The sequence below is a fragment of the Phyllostomus discolor genome, chromosome 7, assembly GCF_004126475.2.
Source record: "Phyllostomus discolor isolate MPI-MPIP mPhyDis1 chromosome 7, mPhyDis1.pri.v3, whole genome shotgun sequence".
NCBI lineage: Eukaryota > Metazoa > Chordata > Mammalia > Chiroptera > Phyllostomidae > Phyllostomus > Phyllostomus discolor.
In genome coordinates, this window is record NC_040909.2 from 50876756 (window position 1) to 50889196 (window position 12441).

General features: G+C 38.5%; 1 protein-coding gene across 1 annotated transcript in view; it reads right to left on the reverse strand.

The window, feature by feature from the left end:
• DNAH12 (dynein axonemal heavy chain 12) overlaps positions 1-12441 on the reverse strand; it is a 275242-nt gene that overhangs the window by 163809 nt on the left and 98992 nt on the right. The window contains 1 exon segment of the mRNA XM_028518986.2: positions 978-1087. Within this exon segment, the coding sequence (XP_028374787.1) occupies positions 978-1087 (110 nt within the window).

The following is a 12441-nucleotide window of genomic DNA, read 5'->3' on the forward strand; positions in this document are numbered from 1 at the left end:
CAGGAAGAAAATGGAGGTGAAAGACCTCTCAGAAAGGTTGAAGCACGGTCCACAGAGAACAGTTAAGTGGAAAGCTGCTCCCAGAGAGAATCAAGCAAAGCGAACCCAGGTTTTATGGGTTTTATTGTATGTTGATAGAATTGGTAGGGAGGGTCTCTAAAGAAAATAAATGTGTGTGAAATTATGAATATAACATGTCCACAGCCACTTTAATGGCATCCTATATAATAAACTATGACTCGTGGGGGCCCCCACAGGTGAGAAGTCCTCCATTGGAGGACCCTTGTTTTTAACTTCACTTCCAAGTGAAGCTTAAACTCCATTAGTTTCACTCAATCTCTCTCTAAAATTGGGGGCCTCACATGCCCAGCTGGGTTTCAAAATTGTTACTGATCAGTCTTGGCTATGTCTCCTACTTGTTTCCTATTCTTCAATTTCTGAATGGGAGTGTTTGCTCCAATAATCCTGTTCTAAATAATAGTAAACCCACTACTATAAACTGTGTGAAGGTCAGATAACTTGTCTCTTTAGTTTGTAGGTCTCTGGATCAAGAACAACTACTTCCAAATTTGATGCAGAAACTATCACACATCACGTAGATATCCTGAACTTTGAGTCTGGTTCATTGGTTGACTGGAACGTTGTCTCCTTGGGAGGGAAGAGTGTATTTTATTACATGAAGGAAAGTGAATAATGTATTTTATGACCAAAAGGGCAAAATTTTTGTTGGTCATTAATGCTAGTCACAGAATGAATATTCTTTACCAATCTTTGTTGGATATGCAGCATGAGGAAAAAAATAAACCCTTGTTTTAAGCCCTGGGATAAGGACTCAGGGATAGGGGTGGTTGGTTCCTCCTTAGCCATCTAGCATACAAAGTTTGCTTGTCTTTTGACACAACAAATTTAGTTGTTTTAATAGTTTTAATTTAAAATAACATGTAACACTGGTAGACAATGTTAATCTATACTCTTACCCATGTCTAACAATCATCATTTCATATGTCTGAATCATTTTTTCTAGAAAAAACTTCACAGGCTGAAGATTGTGTACTCTGCAGGCTTCATGAGCACATTCCAAAAATTCCTACAATATAAATAAAATAAAATAAAAATTGAATCCATTTCTATGAATGGTTATTATAATCATGTCATACATATCTTATAAATGTAGATGCTTCTTTAGAATAAGAAAACTGCATCTTCTTATACTGACAAATTATTTCTTAAAGCCTTATTTTTAATTTACAAAAGAAATAGAATTAAAATACTTTTAAATGCTTAGTGTTCCCCATTATAAGCTATTAAAGATCATAGCTCCATAGCATTGGGTGTGTACTACATGAAATAATTCCTCTTAATAATGTTTTCCAGATTTTACTTTTGGTTAGGATATACAACAGAAAAACATGCCAAACACTTTTTATACTGTATGAGCTAAAAAATAAACAGAGAGACTAAAAAAAATCACAATTATTTTAAAGATTTAGGAGCACTTGAAATACAAATAAGTCTAAAGGAACTACATTTCAAAAAGGGATGAACCTTTTGTAAGTGAATACAAATCAATACCTAATTTTCCTCCTGGGAGCAGTTTTTTGAGGGTTTTTTTTTAGTTTATATAATTTATTGCAGTTAGCACACAGTTTAAAAATTCACCAAACATACCAATAGTACAAAACTAAACAGCATTATAAGTTATTCCCCCCTCGGGAAAAGGGAGCATTTTTCAAGTGTGAACATAGATGGCACTGGATTGGGCCTCTATAGGCATAGAGACTTTGCTGAAGTAAGGAGAAATGAACAGAGGTTTTAATGGTCCACGTGGGCTTGGGTGACAGACTTGAATCTGGAGGATCCTCAAATGAGTAAAGCTTTTTCTCCCCAGTACATATACTTTTGCTACATAAAGCTACAGAGAGAGAGAGATTTCCTTAGGCTTACAATGTTATATCTTAAATACTGTTAGAGGGAGGGCCCTATAATACAGGACAATTCTCACTCTAAAGACATTTGAAACTAGAGATAACTAAAGCTCAACAGTTCTGCACCAAAAATTCTGGCTTAGGTCAATTCCTGATTGAATTGATCAGCGTCTCAATTTACTATCTGACAAAGAAAAGACATGTTTATTATTTTTCTGCAGGAAAATGATACCATTTATTCTCTACAATTATTTATATACAATTTTTAACGTAAAATCACAATTTACAAGTCATAAGAAATAGCTGGTGATCAAGAGAAAAAACAGTAAATAAAACAAACTCACAGATCATCCACATCTCATAATTAGCAGACAAGAACATTACAATCACTTTTACTGATGTATAAAAGAAAATACATAGTATGACAGAAAAATAGATGAAAAGATAAACAATTTAAGCAAAGAAATGGGATCTCTAATAAAATGAATTTTTCACACTAAAATGAAAAACATAAAATACCATTATATACCACATAACAATGTTTTGGTCAACAACAAACTCTGTATATGAACATGGTCCCATAAAATTATAATGAAAAATTACAAATTAAAAATTCTCATCACTTAGTAACATTGTAGCTTTCATAACATCATAGAACAATGCATTACTCACAGGTTTGTGGCAATGCTATTATAAACAAACCTACAGTGCACCAGTCATGAAAAGTATAGCACACACAATTATATACAGTACATAATACTTGATAATAATAATAAATGACTATGTAACTCATTTATATATTTATCTTACTGTACTTTTATCATTGTTTTAGAATTTACTATGCTTTTTAAAATATATATATTATTGATTATGCTATTACAGTTGTCCCATTTCCCCCCTTCACTCCCCTCCACCCTGCACCCTCTCCCACCCACATTCCCCCCTTTAGTTCATGTCCATGTGTCAGAAGTTCTTTAGTTTAGACATTGCCCATACTATTCTTGCCCTCCCCCTGTCTATTTTATACCTACCATCTATGCTACTTATTCTCCATACCTTTTCCTCCTCTCTCCTCCTCCCATTCCCTGTTGCTAACCCTCCATGTGATCTCCATTTCTGTGGTTCTGTTCCTGTTCTAGTTGTTTGCTTAGTTTCTTTTGTTTTTGTTTTAGGTGTGGTTGTTATTAATAATTGTGAGTTTGCTGTCATTTTACTATACATGTTTTTTTTAATCTTCTTTTTCTTAGATAAGTCCCTTTAATGCTTCATAAAATAAGGGCTTGGTGATGATGAACTCCTTGAACTTGACCTTATCTGAGAAGCACTTTATCTGCCCTTCCATTCTAAATGAAAGCTTTGCTGGATAGAGCAATCTGGGATGTAGGTCCCTGCCTTTCATGACTTGGAATACTTCCTTCAAGCCCCTTCTTGCCTGAAAGGTCTCTTTTGAGAAATCAGCTGACAGTCTGATGGCAACTCCTTTGTAGGTTATTGTCTCCTTATCTCTTGCTGCTTCTAGGATTCTCTCCTTCATTTTTACCTTGGCTAATGTAATTATGAGGTGCCTTGGTGTGTTCCTCCTTGGGTCCAACTTCTTTGGGATTCTCTGGGCTTCCTGGACTTCCTGGAAGTCCATTTCCTTTTCCAGATTGGGGAAGTTCTCCTTTATTATTTGTTCAAATAACTTTTCCACTTGTTGCTCTTCCTCTTCCCCTTCTGGTACCCCTATAATTCGGATGTTGGAACATTTAAAGATGTCCTGGAGGTTCCTAAGCCTCTCCTCATTTTTTGAATTCTTATTTGTTCATTCTTTTCTGTGTGGTTGTTTCTTTCTTCCTTCTGGTCCACTCCATTGATGTGAGACCCATCTTTCTTTCCATCACTATTGGTTGCCTGTATATTTTTCTTCATTTCACTTATTGTAGCCTTCATTTTTTCATCTAATTTGCGACCAAAATCAACCAATTCTGTGAGTTTCCTGATCACCAGTGTTTTGTACTGAGCATCTGATAGGTTGGCTATCTCTCAGTCACTTAAAAGGATGGGTTCTGGGGCCTTCATTTGGCTTCTGTTTGAGCCACCTTTTTTTTTTTTTTTTTTTTTTTTTTTTTTGCCTGGTGATGCCTGATATGGTGAGGAGCAGAGCCTTAGGTGTTCACCAGGGCTAGGCACCCCAGTCGCTGGGTTGTGGCATTGTATGTGCAGGTGGGGTCAAGAAGGAACAAGGGCGGTTGTTCCATTCTCTGTGGGACCTCAGTCCCTTCTGCTGCTCCTGCTGAGTAAACTGGGCCCCTCTGGTGCCAATTCCTTGTGGTTGGGCTTGTACACACTGTGGGACCTTCTAAAGACCTCTCCTGTGAGGCTGGGTGCCTCCTGTGCACCTCAACTCCCACAGGTGTCCTCAATCAGTGTCCCAAGGTTCTATTTCTCAGCGCTGGGATCCTGGGTCAAGTGCACTGCCTTGCTTTACAACTGCTGCCTCACTGGGTCTGCCGGTTGCCACCCCTTGGCCGGGGTCTGCCAGCTGTCACTTGTGCACTCAGGGTTCACCTGCTAGGTCTTGCGCACCCCAGATGTCTTAGTGCCCCCAGATGCTTTATGTCCCCCGTCCCAATGCTCTCTGCTCTCCGCACCGCAGTCCATGCTTGGCTGCCTGACTCCGCCCCTCCTACCAGTCTGGATGAACGTGTCTGTTTCAACTTCTTGGTTGTCCCACTTCCATTCAGATCAATTTTTCTGTCAGTTCTGGTTGTTATTCTGTTTCTAAATTGTTGTTGTGCCTATCTTGGTTGTGCAAGGAGGCACGGTGTGTCTACCTATGTCTCCATCTTGAGAATTTACTATACTTATCATTATTTTAGAACTTACTCTTTCTAAGCTTGTAAACTATGGCATGTTATAGCCACATGTTTTGACTGAATTATTTTTCTCTTGTGCTTGATTTAATTTCATGGGGTTTTTTTTTTATCAATTTAGTGTAGCTTAAGTGTAAAGTATTTATAGTCTACACTATTGTACTACAATGTCCTAGGCCTTCAAATTCACTCATCACTCACTCACTCACTCACCCAGAGCAACATCCAGTCCTACAAACTCCATTCATAGTAAGTGCCCTATATAGGTATACCATTTTTAATACCATATTTTTACTGTACTTTTTCTATGTTTAGTACATAAATTCTTCCCGTTGTGGTACAACTGATTAGAGTATTCAGTACAGTAATATGCTGTATAGGTTGGTAGCCTAAGAGCAATAGTCTATGATATATAGCCTAGATGGGTGGTAGGCTATACCACCTAGTTTTGTGTAAGTACACTCTATGATGCTCTCACAATGATAAAATTGCCTAACAATGCCTTTCTCAGAATATAGATCCATCATTAAACACAGAATGACTGTATAAAAATTATAATTCATTGGAATCAGCAGGTTGGATAAAGTCAAGAAAGAATCATTAACCTTAAAGATAGGAAAATAAGAAGGATCCAAATTAAACCACAAATAATAGAAACAATTAAAAAGAGATATGTGAGAAAATATAAAATAGTCTAGTATACAGGTGATTGGAGTCCCTAAAGGAGAAGAAGGAGAAAATAGGGCAGAAAAAATAATTTAAGAGATAATTACTGAGAATTTTCTGAAGGCATTAACCCACAGAATTAAGAAGTGCAGCAAATCCCAAACAGGTTTTTTCAACAAAAAACACAAAACAGACAACACTAGGCACATAGTTAAGCAAGGAAAGAGAGAAAATATTTAAAACAGCTAGAGTAAGAAAACACCCTATAGTCAGGGAAGCATAAATCAGAAGAATTCCTGACTTCTAGCATAACAATGAAAGCCAGAAGTTAATGGAATGACATCTTTAAAATGATGGGGGTGTATATGTGGGCAGACTACTGCCAATCTAGATTTATATATCTAGTGAAAATATTCTTTAAGAATTAAGGATAAAGACATTTTCAAACAAATAAAAGCTGAGAGAACTTGTTGCCAGAAGACCCATGTGCACATAAGATATACTGAAAGAAGTTCTTTACATTAAAGGGAAAAGATCCCAGATGAAAGTACATATCTGCTGAGGAATATAAAACACTAGAAAAAAGTAAATGTAAGTGACTTTTTTTCAAACACTCATAACTAGTGCATAAAATAATTCTGGAGTTTATAATGTATGTAGAAGTAGAATATATAGCAATGATAGTACAATGGGCAGGTGTAAGTAGATAATGAAATTGTCCCATTTAAAATTCTTATATTATTTCTGAAATGGTAGAATTCAAACTTAAGGTAAATTATAATAGTCAAGAATGTATATTATAATCTGTGCAGTGACCACTGAGGTAAAACTACAAAAGCCAACAGAGAAGATTAATGGAATAACAAACATTACCTGAAACTTGAAGCCAATAAAGGGAAAACAAAGAAATATAGTATATATTAAAAAGCAAGCTGGTTATAATTAATAGTAGTTTTCTTTTTCTATAGCTGCAGCTCCCCTCTGCTCAGCTGCAGGCACAAGGAGCTGCTCAACAGCACACTTCCCAGTGCTGACCTCCCTAGTTATCAATAGCCTTTTTTTTTCAGTGCTTTAGGAAAAGACTTTGATTACCGATTTTTACCAGGAACTTTGAAAGGCAAAAAGCAATTGCCATATAATATCCTAAAACATTCCAATTTGTTCTATCTTTCTTTATAATAGCAACAAAAAAATACAATGCAATTTAAAAAATTCTACAATTATAAGAGTCTTCCACAATAAAGATAAGTTGCCTCAATAAATATGGACAACACAAGGGGGGTGGAAATGGGGAGGGAGGTGGGAGGACTGGAGTGGTGGAGTGGAGTGGGGGTGAAAGGCAGAAAACTATACTTGAAAAACTATAAAAGAATGTACCATCATAACAAATACAATAAAGCATCATCACCTCACTTTCTATGCCTGTTACTTGAATTTATTCCTTTACTTTTGGTAAAAATACAATGGGCATTATATTTATAAGCCTATTTATTCTTAGAGAGTGTGGGAATTTCCAATATTCCTTTATGAACTGTTATGCTGTCAGTGGACTAGAGGTGTGAGAGTCAAGTTCATTAAACTAATGAATTTTGAGTTTATCATATATAACCTAACCTCCCCAGCCCCAGTAGCTTAAGTCTGAGAATGATATAATATATGTGTGTACAAACTATTGTGAATTCTCCTACTTAACAAAACTACCAATAGCTTATTATGGCATATGGTGATAGCAGTTAATTCAGTTCCAGGTTATATAAAACTGCCATTTCTTGAATTTGGCTAAAAACTAAGGATTATGAATTTCAAAACAGGTCTTTAAAACTTGTTTACATGCTTTAGGTGTTTTGGAATGTGCCTTCTTGAACTTCCTTAACCACAGAGTGTTGGGCTGTTTCTTATTGCATATATCACTGCCTTCCCTTTCTGGCATGAGAATATTTACTCAGTTTAGTGTCTTGTATTTACATGCTCTATCAACAGGAATGGTAATACAACTGTCTTGAAAATTAATCTGTCCATTTGTTTGTAACCAAAAGCATATCAGAAATGTGTAGGTCCAGGTAATGAAACACTTCCAAACACCTATTTTTACCATCAAGTCCTAGTAATATTTTTCAAACTGGAATCTATGGACCCATGGATCTATTTTTATATTCATGAGACTACAAGAGCTCTCCAAGAGAATTGTATTTTGATTTTTAAAAATCATATTAGCATAGCCTGAAGCATCTTGATACACACCTGTGGTATAACACAAAAATATGTGTGATCTTTTACAAGGCCCTCACCCCCTACAAAGTGGCATAGGACTCCTACAACTCTTTGAATTTCTTGAGTGATAGGAGTGTCTTTTGTTATTCGTAATGAGTACTCTTCCATCACACCTGAGTTTATGCTATGAGATTACTTAGGATAAGGATCCTAGATAGCCTCAAGCTGCAGCTAGTCACTAGAAAGACCCATTGAATAGAGGGCTGGAACTTTCAGGTCCACCTCCCAACCTTTGGGAAGAGAGGGGAATGATTGAACTCTATAAAAACTCAACAGTGAGATCAGGGAGCTTCTGGTTTGGGTGAACACATCAAGTTTCAGGGAGGGTGACACACCCTTATGGAGTGGAAGCTCCACTGTTGCCACCTCCCCATACCTTGCCTGATACAATTTGTATCCTATGTAACGAACCAGTAAACATAAGTAAACTGTGTTCTTGAGTTTTGTGAGCTATTCTAACAAATGATCACACTTGAGGGGAAGGGTCATGGAAACCCCTGAAGTACAGGTGGCTTAGAATTTGAGATAGTTGTCAAAAGTGAGGGGTAGTTTGTACAACTGAACCCTAATCTATAGAGTCTGACACTAATTCCAGGTACTGGCAGAAACGAATTGTTGAACAACCAGGTGGTGTCCACAGAATCAGAGAATTGATCATTAGTTGTGAAAAATACTCTAGAATCACCAGAATCTGATACTATCATAGGAATATATTAGTTTTTGAGTTTGGAGAGCATTATTCAGAGTGAAAGTCAGTCAGTGAAAGATAAATATCATATGATCTCACCTATAAGGGGAACTTAATCAACAAAACAAACAAGTGAGTAAAATAGAACCAGAGATTTGGAAATAAAGAACAAACTGACAGTAACCAGAGAGGAGGGGCAAAAAGGACAATGGGGGAAAGAAGGTGAAGGATCAGGTCAAGTAACGTGTATAAAGAACCCACGGACAAAGACAAGGGGGTGGGGGAAGATTGAATGTGGGAGGTGTGGTGTGGGTAGGTCAGAGGAGAGCAATAGGGGGGAAATGGGGACAACTATAATTGAATAACAATTAAAGATTTTTTTAAAGGAGGCAAACAGACTTCCAGCCTTCCAGAAGCATAGGTAGACACACTGCACTTCCTCACACAACCAAAAGAAGGACAACAACAAATTTAAAAACAAAAAATAGCCAGAACTGACAGAAAGTCAAACCATATGGAAGTCTGACAACAAAGCAGTTAAAAAAGAAACATTCATCCCGGGCAGCTGGGTGGAGAAGACTTATGGCAAGGCAGCAGCTGGTGGACCAGGCAAGGCGGTGGCTGGCAGACAGGGCAGTCCCACATTTGTGTGTGGATAACTGGGAGGAACAACTGGGGAGTGAGATAGACCGCACAACCCAGGGTGCCTGCAAGGGGAAATAAAGTCTCAAAGCCTCTGACTGAAAATACCTGTGGGGGTTGAGGCAGTGGGAGAAACTCCCAGCTTCACAGGAGAATTCACTGGAGATACCACAGGGTCCTAGAATGTACACAAACCCACCCACATGGGAACCACACCAGAAGGGGCCCGATTTTGATTGTGGGTAGTGGGGAAGTGACTGAAAACCAGCAGAGAGTGGAGCAATGGCACTGTTCCCTCTTGGACCCCCTCTCTGACTGACATACAGTGTCATAACACAGCAACCTGATGAATACATAAAGCCCCATCCTGGTGAATACATAAGCTCTGCCCCTTACTACATAACAGGAGCATCAAGATAAAAAAAAATGGCCCAAGCGAAAGAATAGATCAAAGCTCCAGAAAAAGACAACTAAGCAATGAAGAGATAGCCAACCTATAAGATGCACAGTTCAAAACATTGGTAATCAAGATGTTAACAGAATTGTTTGAATATGACTGCAAATTAGAGGAAAAAATGAAGGCTATGAAAAGTGAAATAAAGGAAAAAGATCAGAGAAACCAACAGTGATGGGAAGAAAACTAGGACTCAAATCAACAGTGTGGACCAGAAGGAAAAAAGAAACATCCAACCAGAAAAGAATGAAGAAATAAGAATTCAAAAAATGAGGAGAGGCTTAGGAACCTCCAGGACACTTTTAAATGTTCCAACATCCAACTCATAGGGTGCCAGAAGGAAAAGAGGAAGACCAAGAAATGGAAAACTTATTTGAAAAAATAAAGAAGGAGAATTTGGTAAAGGAAATAGATTTTCAGCAAGTCCAAGAATCTCAGAAAGCCCCAAAGAAGTTGGACCTAAGGAAGCACACACCAAGGTTACATCATAATTATATTACCCAATGTTAAAAAAAGGAGAGAATCTTAAAAGCAGCAGGAGAAAAAGGAGACAGTTACCTACAAAGGAGTTCCCATAAGGCTATCAGCTGATTTCTCAAAAGAAACTTTATAGGCTAGAAGGGGCTGGAAAGAAGCATTCCAAGTCATGAAAGGCAAGGACCTATATCCAAGATTACTCTATCCAGCAAAGCTATCATGTAGAATGGAAGGGCAGATACAATGCTTCCCAAATAAGGTCAAGTTAAAGGAATTCATCATCACCAAGCCCTTATTATATGAAATGTTAGAGGGGCTTATCTAAGAAAAATAAGATAAAAATATGAACAGTGAAATGACAACAAACTCACAGCTATTAACAACTGAACCTAAAAAAGAAAACAAACTAAGCAAACAACTAGAACAGGAACAGAATCACAGATATGGAGATCACATGGAGGGTTATCAGCAGGGAAGTGGGAAGGGGATTGAGGGGGAAAAGGTACAGAGAATAATAGCATAAATGGTAGGTAGAAAATAGACCAAGGAAGGTTAAGATAGTACAGGAAATGTAGACAGCAAAGAGCTTATATGTTCTTTATATTTTCTTATATGTTCATGACCCATGGACATGAACTAAATGGGGGGAATGTGGGTGGGAAGGGGTGTGCAGGGTGGAGGGTAATAATGGAGGGGAATGAGACGACTGTAATAGCATAATCAATAAAATATATATTAGAAAAAGGAGGGAAACAAGTAAATGATGCCTTTAAGCCAAGTGACCACTTAATGATATAAAAGCCTAAACAAACAAAAAATATTGTGAATGGGAGTAGGGGGGGAGAAAACTGTACTTGAACAATGATTAAAATAAAAAAAAATATTGTACAGTAATATCAATAAGAGAAGAGGGTGAAAGAGTTGAATCATCATATGGCATAAGGTAGTTTATGTATGCTGAACTCAAAAGAATCTTCACCATACATTTTAACCATAGAAAGTGCCATAATGTCACGGTTTAGTTTTTAGACACATATCATCCATCTCATTAAATAGGATTGTTTTGTTTATAATAATTTTAAATTATATTTTGGATTTCCGGCAAGATGGAGGAATAGGTGGTCGCACCGTACCTTCTCGTACAACCAAGATTAGAAAACCAATAATTTACAAACAATAATTTACTATCAGAATAACACCCAGATCTGGCAGAGGATTTATCTGAATGGAAGTCGGGCAGCCAAGAAGTTGAAGTAGACGCGTTTGTCCGGACTGGTAGGAGAAGACGAGCCGGCGGGCGCGGGGGCTGGCTCGGGTCGGCGGTGTGCAGAGGTCGGGGGAAGGTTTGGCGCAAAATCGGTGCAAAAGCCATCGGGCGCGTAAGAAGGCAGCTGTGATCCCTGAGTATGCAAGCTGCGGCTGGCAGACCCAGAGGGCAGCGATTGTGGGACCAGGCAGAACTCGCGGCCCGGAAGCCCAGACAAGGGTCTGAGTCCAGGGGAACGGAACTACCGCCATTGTTTCTCCCGCCCCGCTCCCGCTCCCGCCCCGCCCCCACATGTAACGTCACAATCTAGCCACCGGGGTGCCCAGCCCCGGTGAGCACCTAAGGCTCCACCCCCCACCTAACAAGAGCAACCAGACCGAGGGAAAAAAAAAAGGAGAGACAGGGGGAAAAAAAAAACCATGTTTTCAACAGAGCAAATCAGTCCCCCAGGACTCATCCTTTTGAGCGACCAAGAATTAGCCAATCTATCAGATGCGCAGTTCAAAACACTGGTGATCAGAAAGCTCACGGAACTGGTGGATTTGGATGAAATTTAGATGAAAGAATGCGGAGTACCATAAAACAAATGCAGGAAGACACACGGAGGAGAGCCAATAGTGAAAGGAAGGAATATGAGTCTCAAACAATACAGTGGACCAGAAGGAAGATAGAATCAACCAAGCAGGAAAGCATGATGAAAAAGAATTCAAAAAATTGAGGAAAAGATTAAGAGCATCCAAGACACCTTTAAAACGTTCCAATATCCGAATTATAGGGGTATCAGAATCGGAAAGGGGAAAAGCAACAGATTGAGCACGTATTTGAACAAATAATAAAGGAGAACTTCCCCAATCTGGCAAAGGGAACAGTCTTCCAAGAAATCCAAGAAGCTCAGAGAGCCCCAAGAAGTTGGACCCAAGAAGAAACACACCAAGGCACATCATAATTACATTAGCCAAGGTAAAAACGAAGGAGAGAATCCTAGAAGCAGCAAGAAATAAGGGGACAGCAACCTACAAAGGAGTTCCCATCAGACTGTCAGCTGATTTCTCCAAAGAGACCTTACAGGCAAGAAGGGGCTGGAAAGAAATATTCCAAGTCATGAAAGACAAGGACCTACATCCCAGATTGCTCTATCCAGCAAGCTCTCATTTAGAATGGAAGGGCAGATAAAGTGCTTCTCAGATAAGGTCAAG